The following is a 23,859-nucleotide window of genomic DNA, read 5'->3' as shown; positions in this document are numbered from 1 at the left end:
GACGTCTCCCTTAGGGTGCCCCTTTGCAGAGTCTGGGATCAAAGACAGAGCCTTGTTCCAGAGGACAAGCACCCAAGCAGGTGGGCGGCGGGCAAGCAGATCACCTTGCCCTGCCCGGGAGCAGGAGAGAGAGGAGGGCACAGAATCGTGGGAGCTTCTGTGGGCCCGAAACGAAGAGGCCCCACCACTGGACGACCCCAGCGGTGCCCCTAGCTGGAAGGGCCAGGCTTGACGCTGTTCAGACGTTCTCCCCAGGCCCGCCCCCACCCCGCCCCGCCCCCCTCTACCCAGCAGGCGCCTTTCTCACCACGCTGCTCAGACTCCTTACCGGGAGAGGTACCAGGCAGCTTTTACTAAACGATTCCTTTATTCACATTTTATTTTTCTCTCCTCCTGATACCAGTGACTGGCCCTGCCCTGCGGCGCCGATGGCATAAGGGGCCATTTCACTGCGATGCTTTCTGAGGTTCGACTTCTCGCCTCTGAGTGGCCAGAGTTCTCTTCTGGGCTAAGAAATCCCCAGAGGCCCAGCTGATGGTGGAAAAGAATGTTCACAACTCATCTATTTCTCCGATGTTCCCAAAGAGAGATGCAGCCCACGGAGGGCAAGTCCCCTTCCGCCACGCCCGCCCACCGCCCCCCACCCCAGACACCGCCCCCTCATAGAAAAGTGCTCTTCGTCTGCCCAGCCCGGGGGAAGCGTGTGCTCTGGCAGCCCCACCCTCGGCACGGCCTCTCCCAGCCAGTGAAAACGTTGCTGTCTTGGTTAAAGGCCAACTTAATCCTCCAAACTTCAGCTGCATTGGGTTGTTTCACAGTGGACAAGTATGCTGGGGAAGGCTGCCAGGCCGTGGTGGAGGTGGTGTGTGTGTGTGCGGGTGCGGGCCTGTGCATGCATGCATGTGTGTGTGCGCTCCTGCACGGGTAGCGTATGTGCCCGTGTGCCTGTGCCCGCACCGGTGGCGTCGGCGCCTGTGTGCGCATGCGCCCACTTGCGGTTTGCTTGGACTAGGGTGGGGGGACCCGGCCAGCTCCACCGGAGCTCAGCTCAGACGCGGGACCGGGGTCTTTCCGGGACTGCTTCATCTCAGGCCAAGTCCTGCTCCAGCAGAAGCCAAAGGGCCAAACCCTGGTGCAAAGCCCCGAAGTGCTACTGCCGCCCCTCAGACTGCCATGGGGACATTAAACCTTCAACAATCTGGGGCTCCGACGGCTGGTTCTTGGTTCTCTGCCTGGAAAAACAGTAGGCGAATAGTAAAACCTTAAATTCTAACATGTGTAAGTTATACATCTTATTTTCATTTTCAGCTCTTGTTCCCCTCTGTAAGACATCAGGAAAAAATTACCGTCTGACTTCTAATATCTCAGTGGAGCATTTATCTCCCAGCTATGATAAGTGATCTTCAATATTTTTTTCCTTTCAGATTAAGAAACAAATTCATTTAATTTTCTTTATTGAATGTGCTCTGGCCTCCCCCCTCCCCTGCCGTGTCCCCACCCTCCTTCGCCTCTCCTCTCGGGCTCAGGGACCATTGCTTGCCTGCCCTCCGTTTTGCTGCCTTTTCAGGATGGGCGGGTCCATCTGGCACAACCCTGCTCCTCGCCTGCTCCTTTAGGCTTCAGCATGGTCTGTTCCTGCCCACAGCAGAGAGAGGGAGGGCAGCCGCCAGACCTCTGGAAAGCCGTTGGAGGTTCTGCAGCCCAGAGTTGGCCGGCTGTAATCTGAACCTTATCTGAACTCCTGGGTCTGAGGGCCTGCTTTGGAGCTCTTGTGAAGACTGGCTGTCTCCCAGGTTGCCAGAACTGATGCTTCCTGCTCTGGACAACCGGGAGGGTGGGGTGGGAAAGCTGCAGCCTCTCCTTGGTCTCTAGTCATCTCCTTCGGCCCTGGCACTGGGGGAGTGGCTGAGCGGAAGTGGCAGGGCAGGATAGCACTGCCCTAGGCACACCAGGAGAGTCTGTGACCCCAGGCTCTGGGTAGGTGGTGTGTTTTACCAGCCTGCTGAGGCACCAGGTGGCCACAAGGGAGATGTCAGCTTCGTCTCCAGACAGATAGATGCTCCTTGCTGAACTGAAGCCCTATGCTCCCATGTTGCAAAATAGCAGGGGCTTCTCTGGTTTCTCATGTACTTCTCTGGTTTTCTTAACCATAGGAAAGAGATGTTAACCTTTGTCATGTCTGACCTGGAGGGTGATGGGGAGATTCAAACACTCTATGAGAAGCACGTTGAAATGATACACATGCAATAGTAATGAGTGATTCAGGGCTCAGTGACTGTTCAGCTCCTCTGGAAGGCACTATAGAGGATTGCTGTTGTTTAGTCGCTCAAATGTGTCTGACTGTGCAACCCCATAGACTGTAGCCTGCCAGGCTGCTCTGTCCATGGAATTCTCCAGGCAAGAATACTGGAGAGGGTTGCCATTTCCTTCTCCAGGGGATCTTCCCAACCTAGAGATCGAACCTGAGTCTCCTGCACTGGCAGGAAGATTCTTTACTGCTGAGCCACCAGGGAAGCCCACTATTACAGGATACTTGGGGTTAAAAAAAAAAAAAAAAGCCATGGCATCAATCCAGCCAGGGGAAGGGCACCTGCCAGGCTAACCATCCCACAGTGTGACAAATCCTAGAGCCACGGCCGAAACAGGGTGCAGTGGGAGTGGGGAGAGGCCTGTCTGGGAGCCAGGTCCAGTGCTTGCGCCTGGGGAGGGTAGGTCGCCTGGCAACAAGGCTAAAAGTGTCAGCTGCAGGCAGAGCCGAACTCAGAGGTCCAGACTCCGGTCTGAGGGCAGTGAGGCTGCCAGAAAGTGTGTAAGTACCGTAATTATAGGATTGGGCTGGGATTTGGAGAAAACTAGTGGCCGTGTGGATAGAAATAAGGCAGCGTCAGCAGCACCCCCGTCGCCCTCGTTCCACCCGGTAGGGCTGGGCAGAGGCCCCACGGATGCTCGGGTGGCAGTGGCAACAGTGGCACTGATGCCTTCCCCTGAGCTTTGTCTCTTCTCGCTCCAGGGAGTCTCCGGTGGACTGCAGCGTCAGCAAATGCGGCAAGCTCGTGGGCGGAGGCGAGTCCAACACCATGAGCTACAACAGCTACATGGACGAGAAGAACGGCCCCCCTCCCCCCAACATGACCACCAATGAGAGGAGGGTCATCGTCCCTGCAGGTACTTTGGGAATCCTTTCACTGGGTGCCACCCACGTCCTCAGTCTTCTGAGCTCGTCGTCCTGGGGAGGGGCATCTACATCTTCACCTGGTACCCTGTTCTCTATGGAAATGCTTACCTGGGAAAGCTGCACCTTCTTCCCTGGCCACCCTCCATGACAGTTTCCCAAATGTCACCGGAACCCTGACGCACAGATTCAGGAAGCCCCGCCCTCAACAGGTCACATCACAGTTTCTACCCTCGGTGCCTGGATCCACGGACAAGGCCTGCCGAGAGAGGAGAGGCAAGATCTTCTGAACCCCAAAGGAATCCTGGGAACACCCAGACGTGCCCACCCTTGCCTTTAAGGACAAGAGTGGCCCGGAGGTCTGTCCTGTCCATCGGGCATGCACTTCCTGGCATCCACAGGGTCCCACCTTTCCAGAATTACAGCCATCTCTTCCAGGTCCAAAATAGAAACAACTATATTTAACAAAAGGAGTGCCTGAACATGTGTGCAGCACGCTTTGTCATTCTGTAAAAATAGGCTATTTTTCCTAGGTATCGGTGCTGTTGGTCACAGAAAATAAAATCATTGTTCAGGCCTTCTGTGTGCTGGCTGGACACTGGCCTCGGCTGGCGAGCTCAGCTGCCTGCTTGAAAAGGGAGGAGAAACTACCCCATGTAGAGTCCGTGCCAGGTAGAAGGAGCCAAAGTGTTCAAATTTGATTCAAATTTGAGGCAGTCAATGACTTACCAAAATAAGTTTACCCGAAAGGCAAACCCCTTCCATTTGGGAACGTGTAAATGCAGTTGTGAATGAGAGCCAAGGATTAGATGTCCCTTTGAGGTAATCCAGAGGAATTTGCGGGTCGGTCTAGAAGGTGTGGTTCTGTAACAGGCCGCTCCGTCCTCGGCCCTCTGTATTTCCTTTCCATGGGAAGCTGTGTGTCCCCATCTCCTAGGACTGCAGACACATGCTTGTGCTCCGGGCCAGACTCCAGGTGGCAGGGGCAGGAGGGGTGGGGACAGGGGAGACAGGGGAGGGCTGGGCTCTCAGGAACGTCTCTGTGCCCTGCAGGACTTGAAAACTGCTCATAAAGCATGTTTATTTCCTTCTTCCATAAACATGTGGCCTCCCAGAGGAAGAGGAAGAATAGCTCCGTATACTGAGTGCCTCCTGGTGCTGGGCACTGTGCAAACAGCTTCATCCTTGTGATGTTACTTCTGTCTCTAACATCGAGAAAGAAGCATCTGTATCTGATCTCCCCTCCCTCGGGACACCAGCTAAGAATGTTTAGCTCAGGTGCATCTGTGAGAGCCAAGAGAACTGTGCCTTCTCCCTTCTCATAGAAAGAAGGCAGAAATGAAACTGAACTAAAACTGGCCTGGAGAGAAACTTCTGGACTCCCCACATTGGAGCCAAACCTCTCCAAGCCTTTACTCACTTGGAACCAAACTCTCCCCCATCCCCCGCCGCCCCCCGCTTCTCTCAACAGTGGCCAACATAGGGAGGAAATCTTGAGGACAGAAGAGTTAGGGGGCCAGAGGTTGTCTCTGAACCAAATGTTGACAGCATTTCATTTCCGAAGTCACTTTGGGGAGAAGATAGGGGAAAGAAGGGAGGGGAATGACCAGACTGGTTGACCCTTCAACTCTGAAGTAGTGTTGAAGTACTTTTGAAAAGATAATCAAGGTGGCAGTCTTAGGGGGCCAAGGTCACCAGAGCAGTAATAGTGAAAATAGCATAAATTCCCATCAAAGAATGTTCCAAGCACTTCGTGTCATGGATCTGCTAGCCAGGGCTTCACTTCATTACTTTACTCCTGGCGGGATCTTGCAGCATTATCCTCACACATTTTGGCTTCCTCCTGGTCAGCCTCCTAGACATAAGAGAAAGTCTCACAAATCAAGGCCATAAAACATCGGTGGAACAACCCATTGGATTTATGGTGGGATTTGAAGACAAGCATAAACGAGGGCCCTAGTTCATCACCAGTTCCAAGTTCAGATGGGAAGAAACTAGGACTAAATCATCCAGGAAATACATTTGGAAGAGCTTAGCACGCTCCGGAGTGGAAGATTTATAATTCATTGTGCTGTAAAGGGAGAGAAATAATATTGTGATAGAGCCCGAAGCAAGGGCGGAAATAATAAATAAAACCTACAGTGTAAAATTCAATTGGAGGCCTTGGATATTCAAAGTGAGAAATTAGGAGAAGCAGAGGCGAGCTGATGAAATAATATGTGACATAATCCAAGTTCCCCCAGGACATTTTCCTTTAGAATTCTGAAATGGTGCAAAATCATTTCCATTTACCAATGGTCCATGCCTAATTGTTCCTGGAGAGTAAAAGAGTGAAACAAAGCAAGAAATTTATGTGAGATTCAGAGAGGGAGAGAGATCCAGACTTGTACAATGTGGCCCTGAGTAGCTCTGCTTTTGGAAGTGATGGCAAAGCACCTCCTGAATGAACTAAGACAGGATGGTGAGAGGGGAGGAGACTTAGGGTGCAGGGATCCTCAGCTAAGTGCAGTCCTGGGAGGCTTTCAGTTGAACCCCAGCTCATACTAGGATTAAAGGTCAAGTTGAGGACTTAATGTTTCAGGACTCCATTTCCCACCTGCGAAATGAAAATAGCCATTTTTCAGGGTATTCTTGATGAGTAAAAAATAGCACACTTGAAGCAGTGGGCACCTAGGAAGTGTTCAAAGTCTGGACTGTTACAAGTTTCTGGGCATTGGGTGGTTAGTATGAACCCTGCTTCTCTCCCCACGGCCCTTCCTAATCATTCAAACCTGCTCCCATTTTTACCAAGAGCCTTAACAGACCCTTAGAATGAGAAAGTGAGGTGGTAGCACAGATATTCCTACCAAATAGCAGGCTAATAAAACAGGTTCAGTAGAAGCTAGGGGCTACTATTAAGTCTCCTCCCCTCCTCCAGGAAACCTTCCATGATTGCAAATTCACAGTCACCCCTTCTGCCGACCAGTCCTCAAACTGCCACCACCAAAATCTGTTGCTTAATTCTGTGCTTTCCTGCCTGAGTTTTCTTGGGCATGGGTCTTCCTGTGATGAGCATGTTTAACTATTTGTTGGTTTAGCTAATTATCTCTAATAATTAGGTGCCAAGGAGAGAGCTGGTTATCAAATTGTGATATGTGACAAGATATAAGGGTTCCACCTACTGTGGAACCTGCTAGAACTCATCACAGCGCTCAGAGTACACATGTTTCCCCCCGCCACACACACACCTGTTTAGGAAAGAGTCTGAGGGTCCCAAGTGGAGATCTAATACCTTGAGGTTCTAGGACCTCAGCCCTTACATTATTTATCCTCAAGAATTAAAACATTTTCTCCCTCCAACACCATTTCCCTTCTTTGGGGATTCAAATATCCTAAAAACTCTGGGGGGATGATTTTAAAGAGCTTTTAATACAACTGTCCCCAAAAGGAGAAAATCCAGGTTGGAGTTAAGCTGAAGACTTAACACCACTGGGTTTTCCACCTGCACAGATGGAATTGCGGTCTAAGTGTGCAGGCCCGTCTTTTCTGCAGCCATAGAAGAGATTGCTGTTGCTTCATAAACTCACTGATGTTCTTAAGATATGGATGGTGGCCCTTTCCAGAGCCATTGGTCCCTGCTCTAGGCAACTGGGCTTATTTTCATTCTGATGCCATGATTTCTCAGGCAGAGGTTTCAGTTGCCCTCCATAGACTTGAAAGAGAACGTCCTATCTGGGTGCATAGTTACGCGTCTAAGAACCTTTTCAGAGCGCTAAGTGGTTTCAGACTGCACCAGATGCGATGGAGCCAGATGCGTGTTCTGCGAGGACCATCTGGGGCGGGGGTAGGGGGACCACTTTCCCTCTGTAGGAGGGGCACAGAGGAGGGAGGAGACAGGAGAAAGGTGGAGGTGGGGAGAGAGAGAAGAGACAGACAGAGAAGGGAAGGAGCCCTGCCTCTGGCAGCCTTGCTAACAGCCTGTCTCTCCTGCAGACCCCACGCTGTGGACACAGGAGCATGTGCGGCAGTGGCTGGAGTGGGCGATAAAGGAGTACGGCTTGATGGAGATCGACACGTCTTTCTTTCAGAATATGGACGGCAAGGAACTGTGTAAACTGAACAAGGAGGACTTCCTCCGAGCCACCTCCCTCTACAACACGGAAGTGCTATTGTCACATCTCACCTACCTCAGGGAAAGTAAGTGCCCGGTCCCTTCCATTTCTGGGTAGCGAAACACCCCCAGAGGCTATAGCACCAAGTCCCCAGGGCTGGAGAGAACTCTGCCTGGCCACTCAGGATGCAGACTGGCTCCCATAGTGACAGCCCAGGGCCAGGAGATAGGGTCCCTGCCTCCGTTTATGCTGGGTGGGTGCTATAGGAGCGACACCTCTGGGTGTCAAGTTGCCAAGGTCACACTGGCTCCCAGGGACCCTGCGAGGGGGCTGACCCTGTCCTGCCATGTCAAAGGAAGGAAAACAAAACATGAAGAAAAACTAGGGAACTGCAGCCATGTGTGTGTGTATTGAGGGCAGGTGTGCTGGAGGCGGGTCGCACCCTTCCCATGAGAATCCCTTTCTGGAAACTACTTTGCCCCACATTATAAATAGATGGATGCCTGGCTGGTTCTATCTTGAGCAATGATTTCAAGTTCCTGCAAAATTCTAGATTCACGGGTTTATGTTTTTGAATATTTACACATGAAGTTCTTCTTATTCTTGGATTTTCTCTGGCACTGTCCACTGTTACCTACACACCCTTCTCAGCTAAACAGGAAGAGTAGCAAATGCTACGAATGGGTTAGGATCTGTTGGAGACTCTCCTGGCAGAGTGAGAAGGAAAAGAGCTTTGGAAAGGGAGAATGTGTAAAAGAAAAGGCACAGTTGTCCAAAGGATTTATCCAATACAAGGATTTTCTAAAACCAAGCCCCATCAATTTGATATGAATTTCATCTGATATGAAATATACACAGAGATAGGAACAGAATTTTTGAAACCCACTAATAACCTCAGCCTTAACTCTTTACCAGAAAAGTGTAAGTCATTCAGTCGTGTCCAACTCTTTGTGAGTCCATCGGACTGTATAGCCCACCAGGCTCCTCTGTCCATGGAATTCTCCAGGCAAGAATACTGGAGTGGGTAGCCATTCCCTTCTCCAGGGGATCTTCCCGACCCAGGGATTGAACCTGGGTCTTCCGCATTGCAGGCAGATTCTTTACCGTCTAAGCCACCAGGAAAGCCCCAAGCAGGTGGAACATCAATAACCCCAAGTACCAAAGGATTGTTCTGTGACCAGAAAAGATGGTACTAAGATGGGGAAGCAGAAGCTACAGGAGAACAGATGTGGTTCATTCTACAAGGGGTTTTCTAGCAGTCAGCCCTGCCTGATCCACCGGGAGCCTCAGGATGCAGGATTTCCTGTCTGTAGCCAAGGCTGCAGGAGTTCAGCCTCACAGTGAAGGAGGTTGGTGATTTGAAAGCCCCTGTAAAACTGAAATCCTTGGACAGCGTTTAAAGGCCGCTTTCCCTGGTCTCTTGGGCTCTGGGTGGGTTAGTTCTTCGTTTGTTTTCCGTGTTCAGTGTGTCTTCAGCTCGCCATTCCTGGAAGCTTCCATCTCCTTCTGCACCAGTGCACTCTGCGGGGTGGGCTGGGGGGCAACACACACTGGCTGTAAAAACGAAGAACTTTTAAAATGCCTTCGGAAGTTTCCACTGGTGCCTCCGGGCTCCCCGGTCACCCCTCCAAGGCGTCTGGTAGGCAGTGGGGTTGTGTGGGTGATGCAGTGTATGTTAACACCAGAGGAATTACCTCATGTCTGAGTCTTGCTGCAACATGAGGTCAGCCCAAGAAACGATCGTTTCAAAAAAGGGGGCAATTTTCCACCCAGTCTTTCTGAGCTTTGGAGAATGAGCATTTTCTAACAATCCGTATTTCTGTAAGTGTTAATAGGGTTTGTTTTTTTTTAAGAAAGGATCTTTGCACAGAGTCCTGCAGCGATGCTAGCGGGGCAGGGCGGGGGTGGAAGTGGGCACACGGAAGCTGAGCGTGATGCGTGACGAAGAGAGACCACCAGCGAAACAGAAACACTGACCCATTCTGCCTTTCTGCACCTCCTGGCCTCATACAGCGGATGGTCTAGGAATTGTTGGCCCCTTTTCTTTGTTTGTGGGGGAAGAGATGGACAGAGGTGAGGACCGTGACTGTGGGGCCCTTAAAGGGCCCATTATCAGATGCCCTTGATGAGGAGTGTTCAAGCACATTCTGACTAACTCGAGTGCTGTGCGTTTTAAGTCACTTCAGTCGTGTTTGACTCTTTGGGATCCTATACTGTGGCCTGCCAGGCTCCTCTATCCTTGGGTTTTCCCAGGCAAGAATACTGGAGTGGGTTGCCCTGCCCTCCTCCAGGGGATCTTCCTGACCCAGGGATCAAACCCAGGTCTCTCCTGTCTCCTACATTGGCAGGCAGATTCTTTACCACGAGTACCACCTGGGAAGGCCTGACTGATGTGGGGAGATGCCATTCATGCCATGTGATCCCAGCCCCTGCCTTCTGGTGGGTCCATGAACATACTCAGGTCCTCGCTAGGACTTCCTCTCACAGAAGAACCCAAGCCACAGACGCTGAAGCAAAACCAGCCTCTGCTAAGAAGGCCCAGGAGTTAAACATGGTGGTCGTGGATAAACCGTTCAGGAGGCTTCCTATCAGAGGAGAGCAGATAACAAAGAGCAGAAGGCTGAGCAGCCTGAGGAGAAGTGGAGGCCAGACAGTTTGGTTTGGGGGTTGTAGGTAGCGGGGCATGAAAAAGGATGGATTTCTTCTTTCCTTCTCAGAATATTTGTAGACATTAAAAAAGATAGCCCCAAAGCAACAAAAATATGAAATTTCCAGAAAAGAACTTAGGAGCAGAGCAAATTCCCAGAGCTGAGTGGAGATGAACAAACCACAGATAGGATATAATGTTGGGTGAAACAGCAAAATATAAAGGAGTCTGTGCAGAAATAGAAAACCACGTCTGCCTGCAAAAGTGAAAATTAAAATACTTGTATTAAGGTTCAGAAAAACTTGCCCCAGCATAGCCTTGTAGTCTGGAGGCCTTTTGAGGACTTTAGGCTTAAAATGATCCCCTATCATGGAAATAACTTTTGATTCTTGCCTCTTTTTCATTGGTGTCTAGTCTCTGGGACCCCTGGTGGTGAGTGGTCCACTGAGACCCCCGCAGGAGGTCATGTTTGTGGTGACTGTCCCCTTTCAGTATTGTGGGGAACTCCCCAGGGCCCTACAACTTGCCTTCAAACACTGCTTTGTTTTCCCAGACTTGTTTCCAGCGGATGTTTTGTGCGGAGGCAAGGAGGCCAGCCTTCAGGGGAGAGGCCTGGGCAGCCGAATAGAGGCCGGGAGATGGGTGCTAATTCCTCGTGTTTTGTCATCTGTCCTTTCATGGAGGAGGGGATAAGGTTCAGACAGTTCCACTTTGGCGAGGAGGTGGGAGGAAAACAGCTGAGCTTCTCAACACAGAGGGAGGAAGTACTGCAGGGCTAAGGAAAGTGGATGGAAGAGAGTCAGAGTCCTTGTAATTTAGCCTCGGTCAGAAGACTATAAAACAGTCGAACCTCTCGGAAGTCTCTGAGCTTTCTGAACTTTAATGGAAAAAAAGACAAGGTTGAATTAAGAAGCTCCCCAGTGACTCAGTGGCAAAAAATCCGCTTGCCAGTGCAAGAGATGTAGGTTCGATCTCTGGATTGGGAAGACCCCCTGAAGGAGGAAATGGCAACCCACTGTAGTATTTTGCCTGGGAAATTCCATGGACAGAGGAGCCTGGTGGGCTACAGTCCATGGGGTCAGACAGGACTTAGTAACTAAGCAACAACGACATAATATTTACACTTTCACAAAAGGTGCTTGAGTATTTATTTGGTGGTCAGGGAGAGGAGCTATACTTTCAAATTTAAAAAACCAAGTTTCAGATTAAAATGTATTTTCCATGATGGAGAAGAAATATCAGTGTCCTAAGCACTGGCTAGCATGCTAGGATGTGCCTGGCCTGCCCAGAGGCTCCTATTCTCCTTACCCTGGCTTTTCAGCCAGCCCGGGCGATGTGGCTTGTACCTGATACCGCCCCTCCGTAATGTCACCTGCTCTTGAAATGGGAGGAGGACAGGTCTAGAGAGATGCCCACAGTGCTTGGGATCATTCTACTGTCCCCTGAGGACAGCAGGGCTCACACCGCATCTACCCAGGTGTCATCCACTTTACGGGGACAAGATGCCCCCTTGTGGACACCGTGGACAGCTGATTATAAATTCCCATTTTAAAGCCAAAGCCACTGAGGCCTGGAGTGCTTCAGAAATTGGTTCAAAGGCACCCAGCCTGTAGAGAGCAGCTTGGTATCTAAGACCCAGGTTTCCTGAGTCCCAGGCTGCAGCCAGGCTCACGACCTCACACTCTAAGTCAGAGGCCAGGCCTTACAGAGAGTGCCCGCTTACCTGGGCCGCCTGGTCTTCCCTCTCCTGCTGTGGGGTTAGCCTCAGGCCCTGGCCACACACACAGACACACCCCGGGAGGGCTAGGCCACTTTCCCCACCGCATTTTCTGTTTTCATTTGTACCTAGAGATAAATGCTTTCTGAAAAACTTCCCTGTGGCCTCCCGGAATGAGGCCACTTAGGACAAACCTATCTGGGTGCCAGCCCTGCCCCTCTGCCTTCCGCGGGGTGCCCCACACCCTGGACCCGCCAGGCGGCCCCATCAGTATCTCTCGCAGGCATACTTCGTTTGGCAGAGGCCGTATTTACAGTCTCGGGCTGTGGGAAATGAGATTGGGTGTCATACGGCAAGATTGGGACGGACCTCAAAGGAAGTGGGAGCTGTCCCCAATGGCAATTCAGACCCAGGGCCACTGGGGGGAGTTTGGGCCTGAAGGGTCCCCAGCGGGGTGGCTGGAGGCAGAAGAGCCTTTTTCCATTCTACGGCAAGTCGTGTTCTGTCTGTCTGTCTGCGTCTGACCTGGGAAACAGGCTAAGAAATCGCGTTTTGAAATAGTGGCAGCGCTAGAGACATGAAATATATTGGGTGACAGAGAGACCACAGCAAAGGTATCTATCTTGATTCCCATTTTTAATTTAAACTTAATGGAAAACACATTTTGCATGTTGTGGCGCTCCCACCGGCCTCCTCAGATGTTCGGGCAAAGGTGATGGGTCCCAGCAATTAAGTGGGTGAAGTATTACCCCTTCCAGGCCGGGTCTGACCGGTGAAGGAGAACAAAAGGCCGGGTTTCCCCAGACTCAGCCGTCAGCCAGGCTGTTTCGAGCACAGAGCCTCCTTCCTCCTCCCTCCCCACCTGCACCCTCCAGCCAGAGCCATTGATGGCAACGCAGAGAAAAGGGAGCCCAGCTTCAATAGGCTGGCGGCGGGGCTGGCGGGGTCTCTGCAAGGCGGGAGACAAAGCCTTTGGCGCTCAGACGGTCATTGTCTCGGCTGCAGGTGCCCCAGATGAAGACCAGGTCCGTTGTCGGCAGCGGGTGGGGGGCACAGGGCTGAAGAAAGCCCGATTGTTGGGCTCCCCACACCTGCAAGCTTCCCTCTGTTCATTTCCATCCTCTTTCAGATCCCAAATACTGTACCAGTGACGGATGGACTCGACAATGGGAAGTGATTTTGTCCTGGTGCTTTCACGTGGGGAAGCCTGTTCCATTAGCAGCCCCTCTGCGCTTTCCAGGGCCCCCAGTACGTAGATAAACATGGATGCCTGCGTGCATGCATAAAGACATCAACAGAGAAGGCAACAAACGTTTTAATTAAAGTATTGAACAGAGAGAAGTGCAAAAATCATAAATGCACAAGTCAAGGAATTATCACAGTGTGAAGCCACTCACTCATATGAGCACCCCCAGGTCAGGGAGGAGGCTGGAAGCCCCCGTGTGTCCCCTTTCCATCAACCCCGCCCCCCTTCTTTCCCCAAAGCAACCACTGCCCTGATTCCAGCACCCTAAGTGAGTGCTGCCTGTCTCTTAGATGTAGCCTGGAGGCGGACTGAGAGCAGGTTTTGTAGGTGGACCAGAATGGATATCCTGTTTCCTGGGCTTGCTGGCTGTGTGACCCTGGGCAGATTGCTTGACTTCTCTGAATGTTGATTCCCTCATCTGTATGAGGATTAAGTGAGAAAACAGAGAGAAAGCATCCGGCAGAGGACAACAGAGCGTAGGCTTCCCTTCTCGCCGCACAGCCTGTTTCCTCTGACCAGGTGGCGTTCACTGCACACAGAAGGGACCCGAAAGCAGGAGAGAGACAGTCCCAAGCCACGGAGTGAAAGGCCGGGCTCCAGGGGGTACCTTTCTGCCTCTAAATGAATTTCTTTAAGGAAAGAGTGTGCCTTGCCACTCTCTGTAGCCTGAGGAACTGGCTAAATAAACTGGTTAAATAAAAACAGGAGGAGAGAAGGAAAAGTTGGTCCCTTGGGAAGGAGGTCACACTCCCCGAGTCAGCCCTCCACGGGCAGGCAGGCAGCCTCTTCTTCTAGGGGGGAAACTTGAACCAAGAACAGTCTTCAGGGTAGAATCCTTCTCCGGGGTTACCATGAAATATGTATTTCACGCAGGCTTTGCCGAGGTCAAATGACCCTTTCTGTAGGCTTTCTGGGAGTTTCCTGTGGAATTCACGTGTGCCCAAAGAAGAACTTTCACCAAGGGGAGAATTTAATAAATGCGGTTTATCTAAGCTTCGTGCTCTCTGCTGCATCTGCGCTAATGACTCAGGCAGTTCAGTCCTCTGAGACCATCATTTTTCTTTATTTGCTCCAGCCATGAGGTTTCCGCCCGAGGCAGAGAATGTCAGGGACAGAGAGGCAGACATTCTTGGTCTTACTCCGGAGACTGTTTTCGCTTCCCTCGAAACGTTTGCTTCCTTTCTGTAACCTCCTCCCAGTCATAGAGGGTTACTTCTTATTGCAGCAGAACTCATTCATAATTCTAATTCCAGAGGACAAGACAAATGCCCAGTGAGCTCTTTTATAAAGAGTTTATTGTGTGTCATTGTGGTGTCTGCAGAAGCAGGGATGTAAAAATAATCGTGGTAGTGCCTAGCGTGCTTTGAACGCTCATTGTGAGCCAAGGTCTGTTGTGAACAGTTGTGTGTATTACTTAAGTCAGTTGTGTGTGTTCAGTCTTCACAACAACCATATCAGGTAGGTGTTATTATTATCCTGTTTCATGGAAGAGGAGCCCGTGGCTTGGAGAGATGAGGCAGATTGATGGAGGTCACCAGGCTGGCAAGTGGTGAGAGGCAGGTCTGACTCTGAACTCTCATTCGCATAAAGATCTATATTAAATGAAGTGTAAAAATCACTTTGTGCTCGACTTCTTGGAGAATGGAATAACCAAATGCATCCGGTTCTCGGATATTCCAGGCATGTGACTGCCTTCTTTCTAAAAGTATCTCCACCTAGCCGCACTTTGGCACAAAACTATCTCAATCCCACCAGCATCCCTGCACTGGTTTTTGTTTTTTTTTTTTTTTTCTTTTTTTGCCTGGAACTATTTCAGAGCTGAAAGGCATAGTCGCCCAAGCCCAGAGTCAGTGATTCTAGCCAGTTGGATGGTTCTTCCACAGTTCTTTTGGTCGCCCGGCCTGAAAGGGCCCACTACTTCTCTGAGGCACACAACCAAACGCCCACGGCTGGGTGAGGCAGGCGCTCCACTCCGTGTCCCTTCCGTGACTTGAGGCTAAAAATAGGAATGTCTGGCAGTCCATTCCCTGCTCCGGAGCCCTGGCACCTAAGTCTGTCCACTTGGTCCCAGGGATCAGGGAAAGGATTGTTTAGAAAGACTTTTTAGCCTCCAACACTCATGTCCAGCCTCTCGCGTCCTTTGTAAAAACAGATTCTAGCCCTCTGGATCAAACTTCAGAGCCTCAAGGCGGAGGGCAAAAGTGCCTACATTTTCCAAAATAAAGCTCTTGAGCTTGCTGGAAACAGAGGAACAAGCCCAGTTTTAGGAATGGGCTCAGTTGCTCAGTCGTGTCCAACTCTTTGTGACCCCATGGACTGTAGTCCTCCATGCTCCTCTGTTCATGGGATTTCCCCGGGAAGGATACTAGAGGGGGTTGCCATTTCCTCCCCCAGGGGATCTTCCTGACCCAGGCATCGAACTTGCCTCTCCGGCATTGGCAGACAGGTTCTTTACCACTAGTGCTACCTGGGAAGCCTAGGTTTTAAGAAAGAGGGCAGAATTTTTTTTACATGCAAGATAAGAGAAAACTAGAAAATGCCCAGACTAGTGTTTGCTAAGAGTAGTTCTGCATGAACATTTAATTTTAAAAGATTGTATATCAGCAACCTTCAATGACAGGAAATTCAGTGTATTACGGCTTATGTCTAGTTGTGTTCTCTGAGACGTGAGTAAAGGGAGACAAAAGTTGCTCTGAGGAGCACTACCACCCCGACCCCATTCCCAGCTCCCAGCACTCCCTCCACCAAGGTGACCATCCAAGCACCTCACCCACCTGTCAACCCAAAGGACATCAGAGCAGGAAGGACCTGGCCAGGCCTCTCCTCCAGGGCATGGCAGTCAGTGCCAGCGGCAGCCGGATCTGGCTAGCACTTGCCCGTGGACAAAACAGAGATGTTCCACAGAGGTAGTATTTACTATCTGGTCTTGATAAAACGTTTGCCAGTCCTTCTTGCAGTTCAAGATGAAGAAATCAAGGTGCAGACCAGTAAAGTCCCTCATTCATCGTCACACAGGGAGTCGGTCACAGGACCAGAACACTGGCTGCAGCAGTGTGCCTCTGCTGGGTTGTAGTGTGGACCCAAGAACTCCAGATCCTTAATCATGGCCACTGCGAGGGCTTGTGTGTGACCCACCCACAAGCATTCTGTCCTAGCTGCCTCGGACCCCAGGAACCCGTGACAGTCTTGCATGTTGGCCCTCCAAATGGCTGGCATTAACTTTTCCCTTCTCTCAAGGAGTCATCTGTCCCTCCATTCTTCCTGTCTCCTCCCCTCCCCTGTTCATTCTCATCCATCCCATTTCCTGGTCTTGATCTCGGAAGTTAGTCTGAGACACAACCTGATGTTTTTGCTTCGCCTTTCAGGTTCACTGTTGGCCTATAACACAACCTCCCACACGGACCCGTCCTCACGGCTGAACGTCAAGGAAGGTGAGTGTGTTCTCTCAGGCATGTAGAGTTGAAGTGTCCCCTGTACCAGTCCAGGACTGTCTGTGATGGGAAGACTGGGGTGGGGAACCTCAAGTGTGGGCCTCAAGTCTCTTGCCCACTCGGCTGTTTTAGAAGCCTAAGCTGATCCCCTTTGTGCTGCTCATTGCAAAAACATGACAGGGGTGTAAAATACCTTGTGATAATATCATAAAAATATGACCTGAGGCTGTTGCTCCATGAAAGAAAGCATGTTGCTCTTGGAAGGAAATGGATGCTACTCACTTTCAAAGCTGAAAGGTAGGGGCTTTCTCCGTTGAAGAAAACGAAGTGAAGATTTCGAGGATTCTTGCAATGTCACATTTTCAGGGGTTTTTTTGGTAAGACATTTTAGCACTACCAATTCATTTTTAAAGTGCTGACTTGGGGATATGGTCTAGTTCGCTTGGTTTGGTTTGGTTTGGTTGAGAGAGAGAAAGAAAATCATCTCAGAAAATGGTTTTTGCTGGTGAGGGTTTTAGCAAATGTTATAATACATTTCTTATCATCTCTATTTGTGAAACAGTGTTGTGGAGATTTCCTGCTTCAGATACTGTTAGATTCTGGGCATTTAAACAAGTAAATAATTCATAGTACCTGGTTTAAGGGAGAAAAAAATGTGAGTGAAAAAATATCTGCCCGAGGCAAAAGAACAATTTTGTGGAGGAAGGGCATTTTGAGTGGGGCCTTGAAGGATGAGTAGGAGTACGATGAGCACTCTCTTCTTGGCTCTCTCTTCCTTTAATACTTTTTCTTTAATGCACACCTGCCACATAGAATGAATGAAGGCAGAAGCTGTCGATATTGGTTACACGGAATTAGCACAGCATAATATTGCAGAGAAACATAAGGCTCTTCTACGGGAAGAATCTTAGAGACCATTTAGTTCAAAATTGCCATGGAGGAAACAGAGACCCGGTGAGCTTGGGTGTTTTGACCAAGTTCACACCTTCCATCACATGAGACTTCCTGTTTCCTGTTCACAGTTTATAATCAGATGATGACCAGACAGCTCTGTGGAGGAAGTAGTCAACATAATGAATCTGTTTTGTGAACTTTCCTGGTTTTCTGCAACTTTCTTCACCTCCTACCCACCCTGGGCCAGTCCTATTTATGCTACTGTTTTCTTTCAAAATCAGAGTTACTGGCTTTTGCCATAAAAAACCTGAAGTCATATTGACTCATTGTACAGTCCAAGCTGCATTTTATTAGGTGACCCACTTAACCATCGTGCTGCAGACATCCATGAAAGAAAAAATGTGGTACAATGACAAACACATTAGACTGAGGTTGGAACACCTCTGGTTTACTTTGGGGAAATCACTTCATGCCCCGAACCTCAACTTCCTGTCAAGTAAAAGGGCCAAATTAAGCCAGGAAGAGGGCTTCCCTGGTAGCTCAGTGGTAAAGAATCTGTCTGCAATGCAGGAGACTGGGATTCGATCCCTGGGTTGGGAAAATCCCTTGGAGAAGGGAATGGCAACCCACTCTAGTATTCTTGCCTGGAGAATCCCATGGACAGAGCAGGCTACGGTTCATAGGGTCTCAAAACAGTTGGACATGACTGAAGCAACTGAGAACACACACACAGAAGCCAGTAAGAATCCTCCCTGACTTTGGAGTTCTTGGGTTTTAAAGAGATGACCCTGCAGCCTCAGGTGAGGCTCTGCTTCTATCCAGAGTCCCCCCTCTGCTCTGATCTGGTTTGCTTACTGAGCTTTCACTTCACCTGCAGATAGGGATCCACTTCTTGCAAGGAAGGAAGAAGAGAGGGAGGAAGGAAAGAGTGAAAGAAGGCAGGCAGGAGACCCCTGAAGCTCATGCAGGGCTACAGGCTGAGACCTGCTGCTGACAACAGGACTAAGCAGTGAGGCTGTGGGGCGGGCACGGTGAGAGGGTATCCGACATTGGACTTTAAATACAGATTTCTGTTAGGAAGCAAGTGCGTCTGGGTTGAACTGATTATTGGCTGATTATTATTGCTCTGGTTATTGACTCATGACTCCCGCAGGGGTCTTAGCTCTCAGCCTGTGCTCTACCTGCACTACACCCCTTCCTTTCCTGGGTTCTTTTGTGTGTGTACTGTGCTGTGCCGGGCTCTCTGGGGCTTCTGCAGGAGCTGCTCCTCTTCTGAAATGAATGAACTGCAGCCTCCAGGCAAGCGAGCGCTGCCAGACCCTCAGTCAGGTGGCGCCGGGCATTTATCTCCCAGCATTGGCCCTGGTCTCCGGAGACGTCTGCGCTTTGCAGGTGCATCTTTTGTCCACCCGTAAAGCTTTCCACTTGAGATGTCTTGCTGCTCCAGCGGCTCCCCCCTCAAGAGGTGGTCCAGATCTGTCTAAACGGCCCTTGGTCCACAAAACAAAAGTACATTAGCAAGACAAAGCTAGTCACACTCCTCGCTCCCTCCCTTTCACCCTCCACCCCACCCCTCTCTCTTCTGCTTTTCTCTAAGAGCAAGCTTGAGTTCTTAAAATTTTAAATGGAAAAATAAAGAGAAGGCATGGTGCAACCTTGGCTCCGCCTTCTTTGAATAAGGCACACGCACAGCCCCAAAGAAACCCAGAGCCCCTCAAGAGATCCGGAGCTGTGTGTGTGTGTGTGTGTGTGTGTGTGTGTGTGTGTTTCACAAAGGACAGGTGCTGGCATCAAGCACAAAAGAAAGAAGTTGAGGAGGTGAACGCTTCTGTGAATGTATCTTCACTGTGCTTATCCAGTGAGAATGCCTTTTTACTTTAAAATGGCATAATCACCCTTCCAGCTTGTCTTTTGAAAACCGTTGTACTCTCTAAGGGTTATTGGTGCCCAGGAAGTACGACTAGCTTTTAAAAATCAATTTGTAACAGTCTTTAAGTTTATTTTAAGTTTTTTTTTTGATGTGGACCATTTGTAAAGTCTTTATCGAATTTGTTACAATTTTGCTTCTGTTGTTCATGTTCTTGTTTTTTGGTCCCAAGGCATGTGGGATCTTAGCTCCCCCACCAGGGATCAAACCTACATCCCCTGCATTGGAAGGCAAAGTCATAACCAGTGGACCGTCAGGGAAGTCCCTAAGCTTTTTAAAATTAAATATTCTGTGGTCACAGATTGGACCCAGCTAGAACAATTATCCTCTCTCTACCTGTTACCAAGCCTAATGCTCTTAGAAAATAAATTAGAATGGAAGCAATTGTTGAGATGATGAGATGGTTAGATAGCATCCCTGACTCAATGGAGATGAACCTGAGCAAACTCCAGGAGACAGTGAAGGACAGGGAAGCCTGGCATGCTGCATCCATGGGGTCACAAAGAGTCGGACATGACGTAGCTCCTGAACAGCTGCAACAGCTCTTACCCGTTGGCAAGAGCAGCCTCCGCTGTCACCTGTACAGGACTCTGCAATGCCCCAGGCACTCTCACAACCTTTGCCTCTGCTTCTAAGTCTGGCAACATCCCGCGAGGTAGACAGAATCAGTCCTGTTTTTCAGACAGAGAAACTGAGGTCCAGGACTGTTAGTGGTTACTTGAAAGACACACAGCTATTTAACAGCAGAACGAGGATTCAAACCCAAGTTGTAGGATTCAGAATCCCTTGCTTCAGATCGTCCTCCTGACATACACAGCATTTCCCTTCTAGCTGGCTTTTCATGAAAGCAACACCTTGTCTAACTGTAGCGTGGGTGGAGACTTGAATTGTTTCCATTATGTTTCTCTGTCCCTGCAATTTTCTCACTATCATCTCCAACCACATCCATGCATTGTCCTCTCTTCCCAAAAGTGACTTCATACAAAGCCCCCGCTTGGCTTACTCCCTTGTTCTAACTGAGCAGAGAATGAGCTGGAGAACTTCGTAAAATAACTGATGCCCTAGGACAAATATTATATGACTCCACTCACAGGAGGAACTTTAAGTCAACAAATTCATAGAGACTAGAGAAGTAGCAGAGTGGTTGCCAGGGGCTGGAAGGAGGGAAGAATGGGGAGTTATTGTTTAATGGGCACACGGCGTTTCAGTTTGGAAAGATGAAAGAGTTCTGATAGTGATGATAGTTGGACAATGTGAATGTACTTAATGCCACTGGAATGTACACTGAAAGATGAGCAAAATGGTAAATTTTATGTAACGTATGTTTTACCGCAATGAAAACTGCAAAAACACATGAAAAGATGTTCAGCGTTGCTAATTATTAGAGCAAGGCATATCAAAACCACAGTGAGGTACCACCACACAACAGTCAGAGTGGTCATCATCAAAAAGTCTACGTCTGCTGGAGGGGATGTGGAGACAAGGAAACCCTCCGACACTGTTGGTGGGAACACAAATTGGTGCAGCCGCTATGGAAAACAGTATGTAGGTTCCTTAAAAACTAAATCCAGAGCTACCATATGATCCAGCAATCCCACTCCTGGGCATAAACCCAGAAAAGACAAGAACACGCATTCGAAAAGATGCGCATACCCCAGTGTTCATAGCATCACTATCTACAATAGCCAAGAGAGGGAATCAACCCAAGTGCCCATCAACAGATGAATGAATAAAAAAGATGTGTTATGTATACCATGGAATATTAGCTATTAAAAAAGAATGAAATAATGTCATTTGCAGCGACATGGATAGACCTAGAGATTATCCAACCAAGTGAAGTGAATCGGTCACAGAAAGACAAATATTATATGATATCAGTTACATGTAGAATCTAAAAATAATATAATTGAATCTATTTACAAAAAAGAAACAGATTCATCGGCATAGAAAACAAACTTGTGGTTACCAAAGGGAAAACGCATAAACTAAGAGTATGAAATTAACAGATACATAACCACTGTGTATAAAATAGCAACAGGAATTTATTGTGTAATAATCCTGATTTATCCCTTCTCCTTTGGTAACCATAAGTTTGTTTTCTTTGCCTATGAATTATACATATATGTATGTCTATATATATCTATATGTATGTATATAATCTGAATATGTATTATATAACTGAAAAAAAATACTGGAAAAGTCAACATAAAAAATGTTTTAAAATACTGATGCCCAGGTCCCAAACACAACTTACTGATTCAGAATCTCTAGGGGTGACAGGTGGGATTGGGAATTTTTTCAGGATCTCCAGGCTACTCTTAAACCTGCAGCCACAATTGAGCAGTGCTGTCCTGCTGGGCAGACATGAACCAGAAAGAGGGAAGGGAGACCCATCTCCTAGCCACCCAGGTTTTCTTGGAAACACGTTGGATGGTTGATCTTGATCTTTCCTGGCCCCAAACCAGCCTCAAAAAGGAAGGGCAGGACCTCCTGGTGTACTTATGGAAGAACAGGTTGACTTGATTATAGGAATATTTGTTCTATTTCATCCTTGTCATTGATGAGGTTAATCTTTATTGATCTTGACCTGAGCTTTACCTGAGTCCATCACTTCAGCCCTCAGAAATCTCTTTCTTATATGTTCTCACCATGTGTATCTAAATAGTAATTGGGAAACTTCTCTGGTGGTCCATTGCTTTAGACTTCATGCTTCCAATGCAGGAGGCGAGGGTTCGATCCCTGGTTGGGGAACTAGGATCTCACCTGCCACACAGCGCAGCCAAAAATTTTTTAAAAAAAAAATTAGTAATTGGGCTTGGAGTTGGCAACCTGATTTTTATCAAGAGGGCACTGGGGTTCTGGACGTTAAATGGCTGTTTCGAGCACATAGTGACCAAGGGCTCGCTCAGCCTCAGCCTCTGAGCTCTACACCCAGGGGCGAGTGTGACCGTCCTGAATGCAGGTCATTGCAGCCCTGCCCTGGGCCCTTCCAGCACACTCCTGAAATGCTGCTTTGCATCCTAAACCTCATGTCCTCAGCTCCTCGTGCCGGATCCATTTAAATGCCTCTGACTCTCCGAAAGTCGGAGGATACTGAGCTCGTTGTTTATGAACTCCTGGAACTCATAAACCATAAGCCCAGGCCGTGGAGCCTGAGCCTCTACCCTCAGCCCGGGAAGCCTTTCAGGACCTGCTGTGGAATGCAAACTGCTCCTCCTCCATGTGGGTCGCTGGCGGCCTGCGGAACAACCCTGGCCTGCCGTCACCTGAGCTGATGGATAAAAAGTCTGTGTGCTTGCACGCTGAGAGTGGGAGAGAGAGGGGGAGAAACCAGCTTTCTGTGTCCTTCAGAGTGAAACGCCTAACCAGTGTTGAAGAGCATGCTAAGGAGAGCCCTGCTGGCTCGAGGAGGTTTCCAGATGGTGGGGCCTGTGTTACAGCCAGCACCATCATTCTGCAGACCCTCATTGTTTGCTGAGCATTTGCAGGTCTGTTGTCTCGTTTGCACCTCTCACCCTCCATCCCTGTGAGCTGGCAGGGCTGGTATTATTATCACCCTGGATCTGCAGATCATGGAAACTAGGCACAGAGAGGTTACAGGGTTTACTTGAAGTCACTGACGTCTCGGGACAGACCAGGACTCAAACACACGTCCCTATTGTTCTTTCCTCCCTCTGGTCTGCTTCTCATTTCAGCATTTAAGCATCTGGCGTCTTTTTAAAAAATTTATTTTATTGAAGTATCATTGATTTACAGTGTTGTGTTAATTCTGCTATATAGCATAGTGACTCAGTTATACACATTTATACAATCTTTTTCATCTTTCCCATTACTATTCATCATGGGATGTTAAATATATTTCCCCATGCAGTATGCAAGGACCTTGTTGGTTATCCATTCTTTATGTAATAGTTTGCATCAAGCATCTGACATTTTAAACTTTCTTTAATTGATGCTTTCAATTTCCCCAAAGCAGGTGTTCATCTCATATTTCAGCCTTATAGCATATTGGTTTAAAACTCAGGCTCTGGGCTCAAGCTAGGTGAACTTGGTCAAGTCATTTACTTTTTTCTACCTCAGTTTCCTCATAGGTAGAATGAGGACAGGCTTAAGGCCCCTTCAGGGGTGACATCATCTGCATAAATGTCTTACCAGCTGTCTGACACAGCAGTAAGTGTTCAGTGTCTTAGCTCCATGAATTACAGTAGTAATTGGTAGTATTATCCCCAAATCGTTAGAATACTCTTCTCGGTTTACTACATATTGACACAATGCCCAGGGTTGTGAAGGACAACATATAAGATGGCATGGTAACACTGTAGATGCGATGGACAAGTTGTTTAAAATCTCAGCAGGAAAAAAAAAATAAATAAAATAAAATAAAATCTCAGCAGGGATATTCACATGTGGAACGATTAAGGAATAATATGAAACTGCTTTGATCAAATGGAAAATTGCATGAGACCTACAAGAAGCTCCCTAAGAGTAATGAAGAGTTGGAAAATCATTCAGTGTTAAAGTGGACCATTCACTCTGAACCTTTCATGGGTCAGAGGCAGTGAGAGGCTAGAGAAGGCGTGGGTCCCCCCACGACCACACAGAGGGTGAAGAGCTTCACCCGAGACCTTAGTCGGGACTCGTGCCCTCCTCCGCCCATTCACACGTCTCTTCATTTATTAAGAACCCACTATGTATGGAATGCCAGACTGAGCCTCAGAAATGTGGTACCCAGCC

The 23,859-nt window shown here is 48.8% G+C and overlaps 1 protein-coding gene across 1 annotated transcript in view; it reads left to right on the top strand.

Annotated features, from left to right (window-relative positions):
• The window catches only part of FLI1 (Fli-1 proto-oncogene, ETS transcription factor), a 133,895-nt gene that overhangs the window by 76,033 nt on the left and 34,003 nt on the right, over positions 1–23,859 (top strand). The window contains exons 3-5 of the mRNA XM_055581196.1: positions 3,011–3,165; positions 7,145–7,348; positions 16,239–16,304. Coding sequence (XP_055437171.1) covers positions 3,011–3,165; positions 7,145–7,348; positions 16,239–16,304 — 425 coding nt within the window. The remainder of the gene's footprint in view (positions 1–3,010; positions 3,166–7,144; positions 7,349–16,238; positions 16,305–23,859) is intronic.

This window comes from Bubalus kerabau, chromosome 5, assembly GCF_029407905.1.
Source record: "Bubalus kerabau isolate K-KA32 ecotype Philippines breed swamp buffalo chromosome 5, PCC_UOA_SB_1v2, whole genome shotgun sequence".
NCBI lineage: Eukaryota > Metazoa > Chordata > Mammalia > Artiodactyla > Bovidae > Bubalus > Bubalus kerabau.
This window is presented reverse-complemented; position numbering and strand designations above follow the sequence as displayed.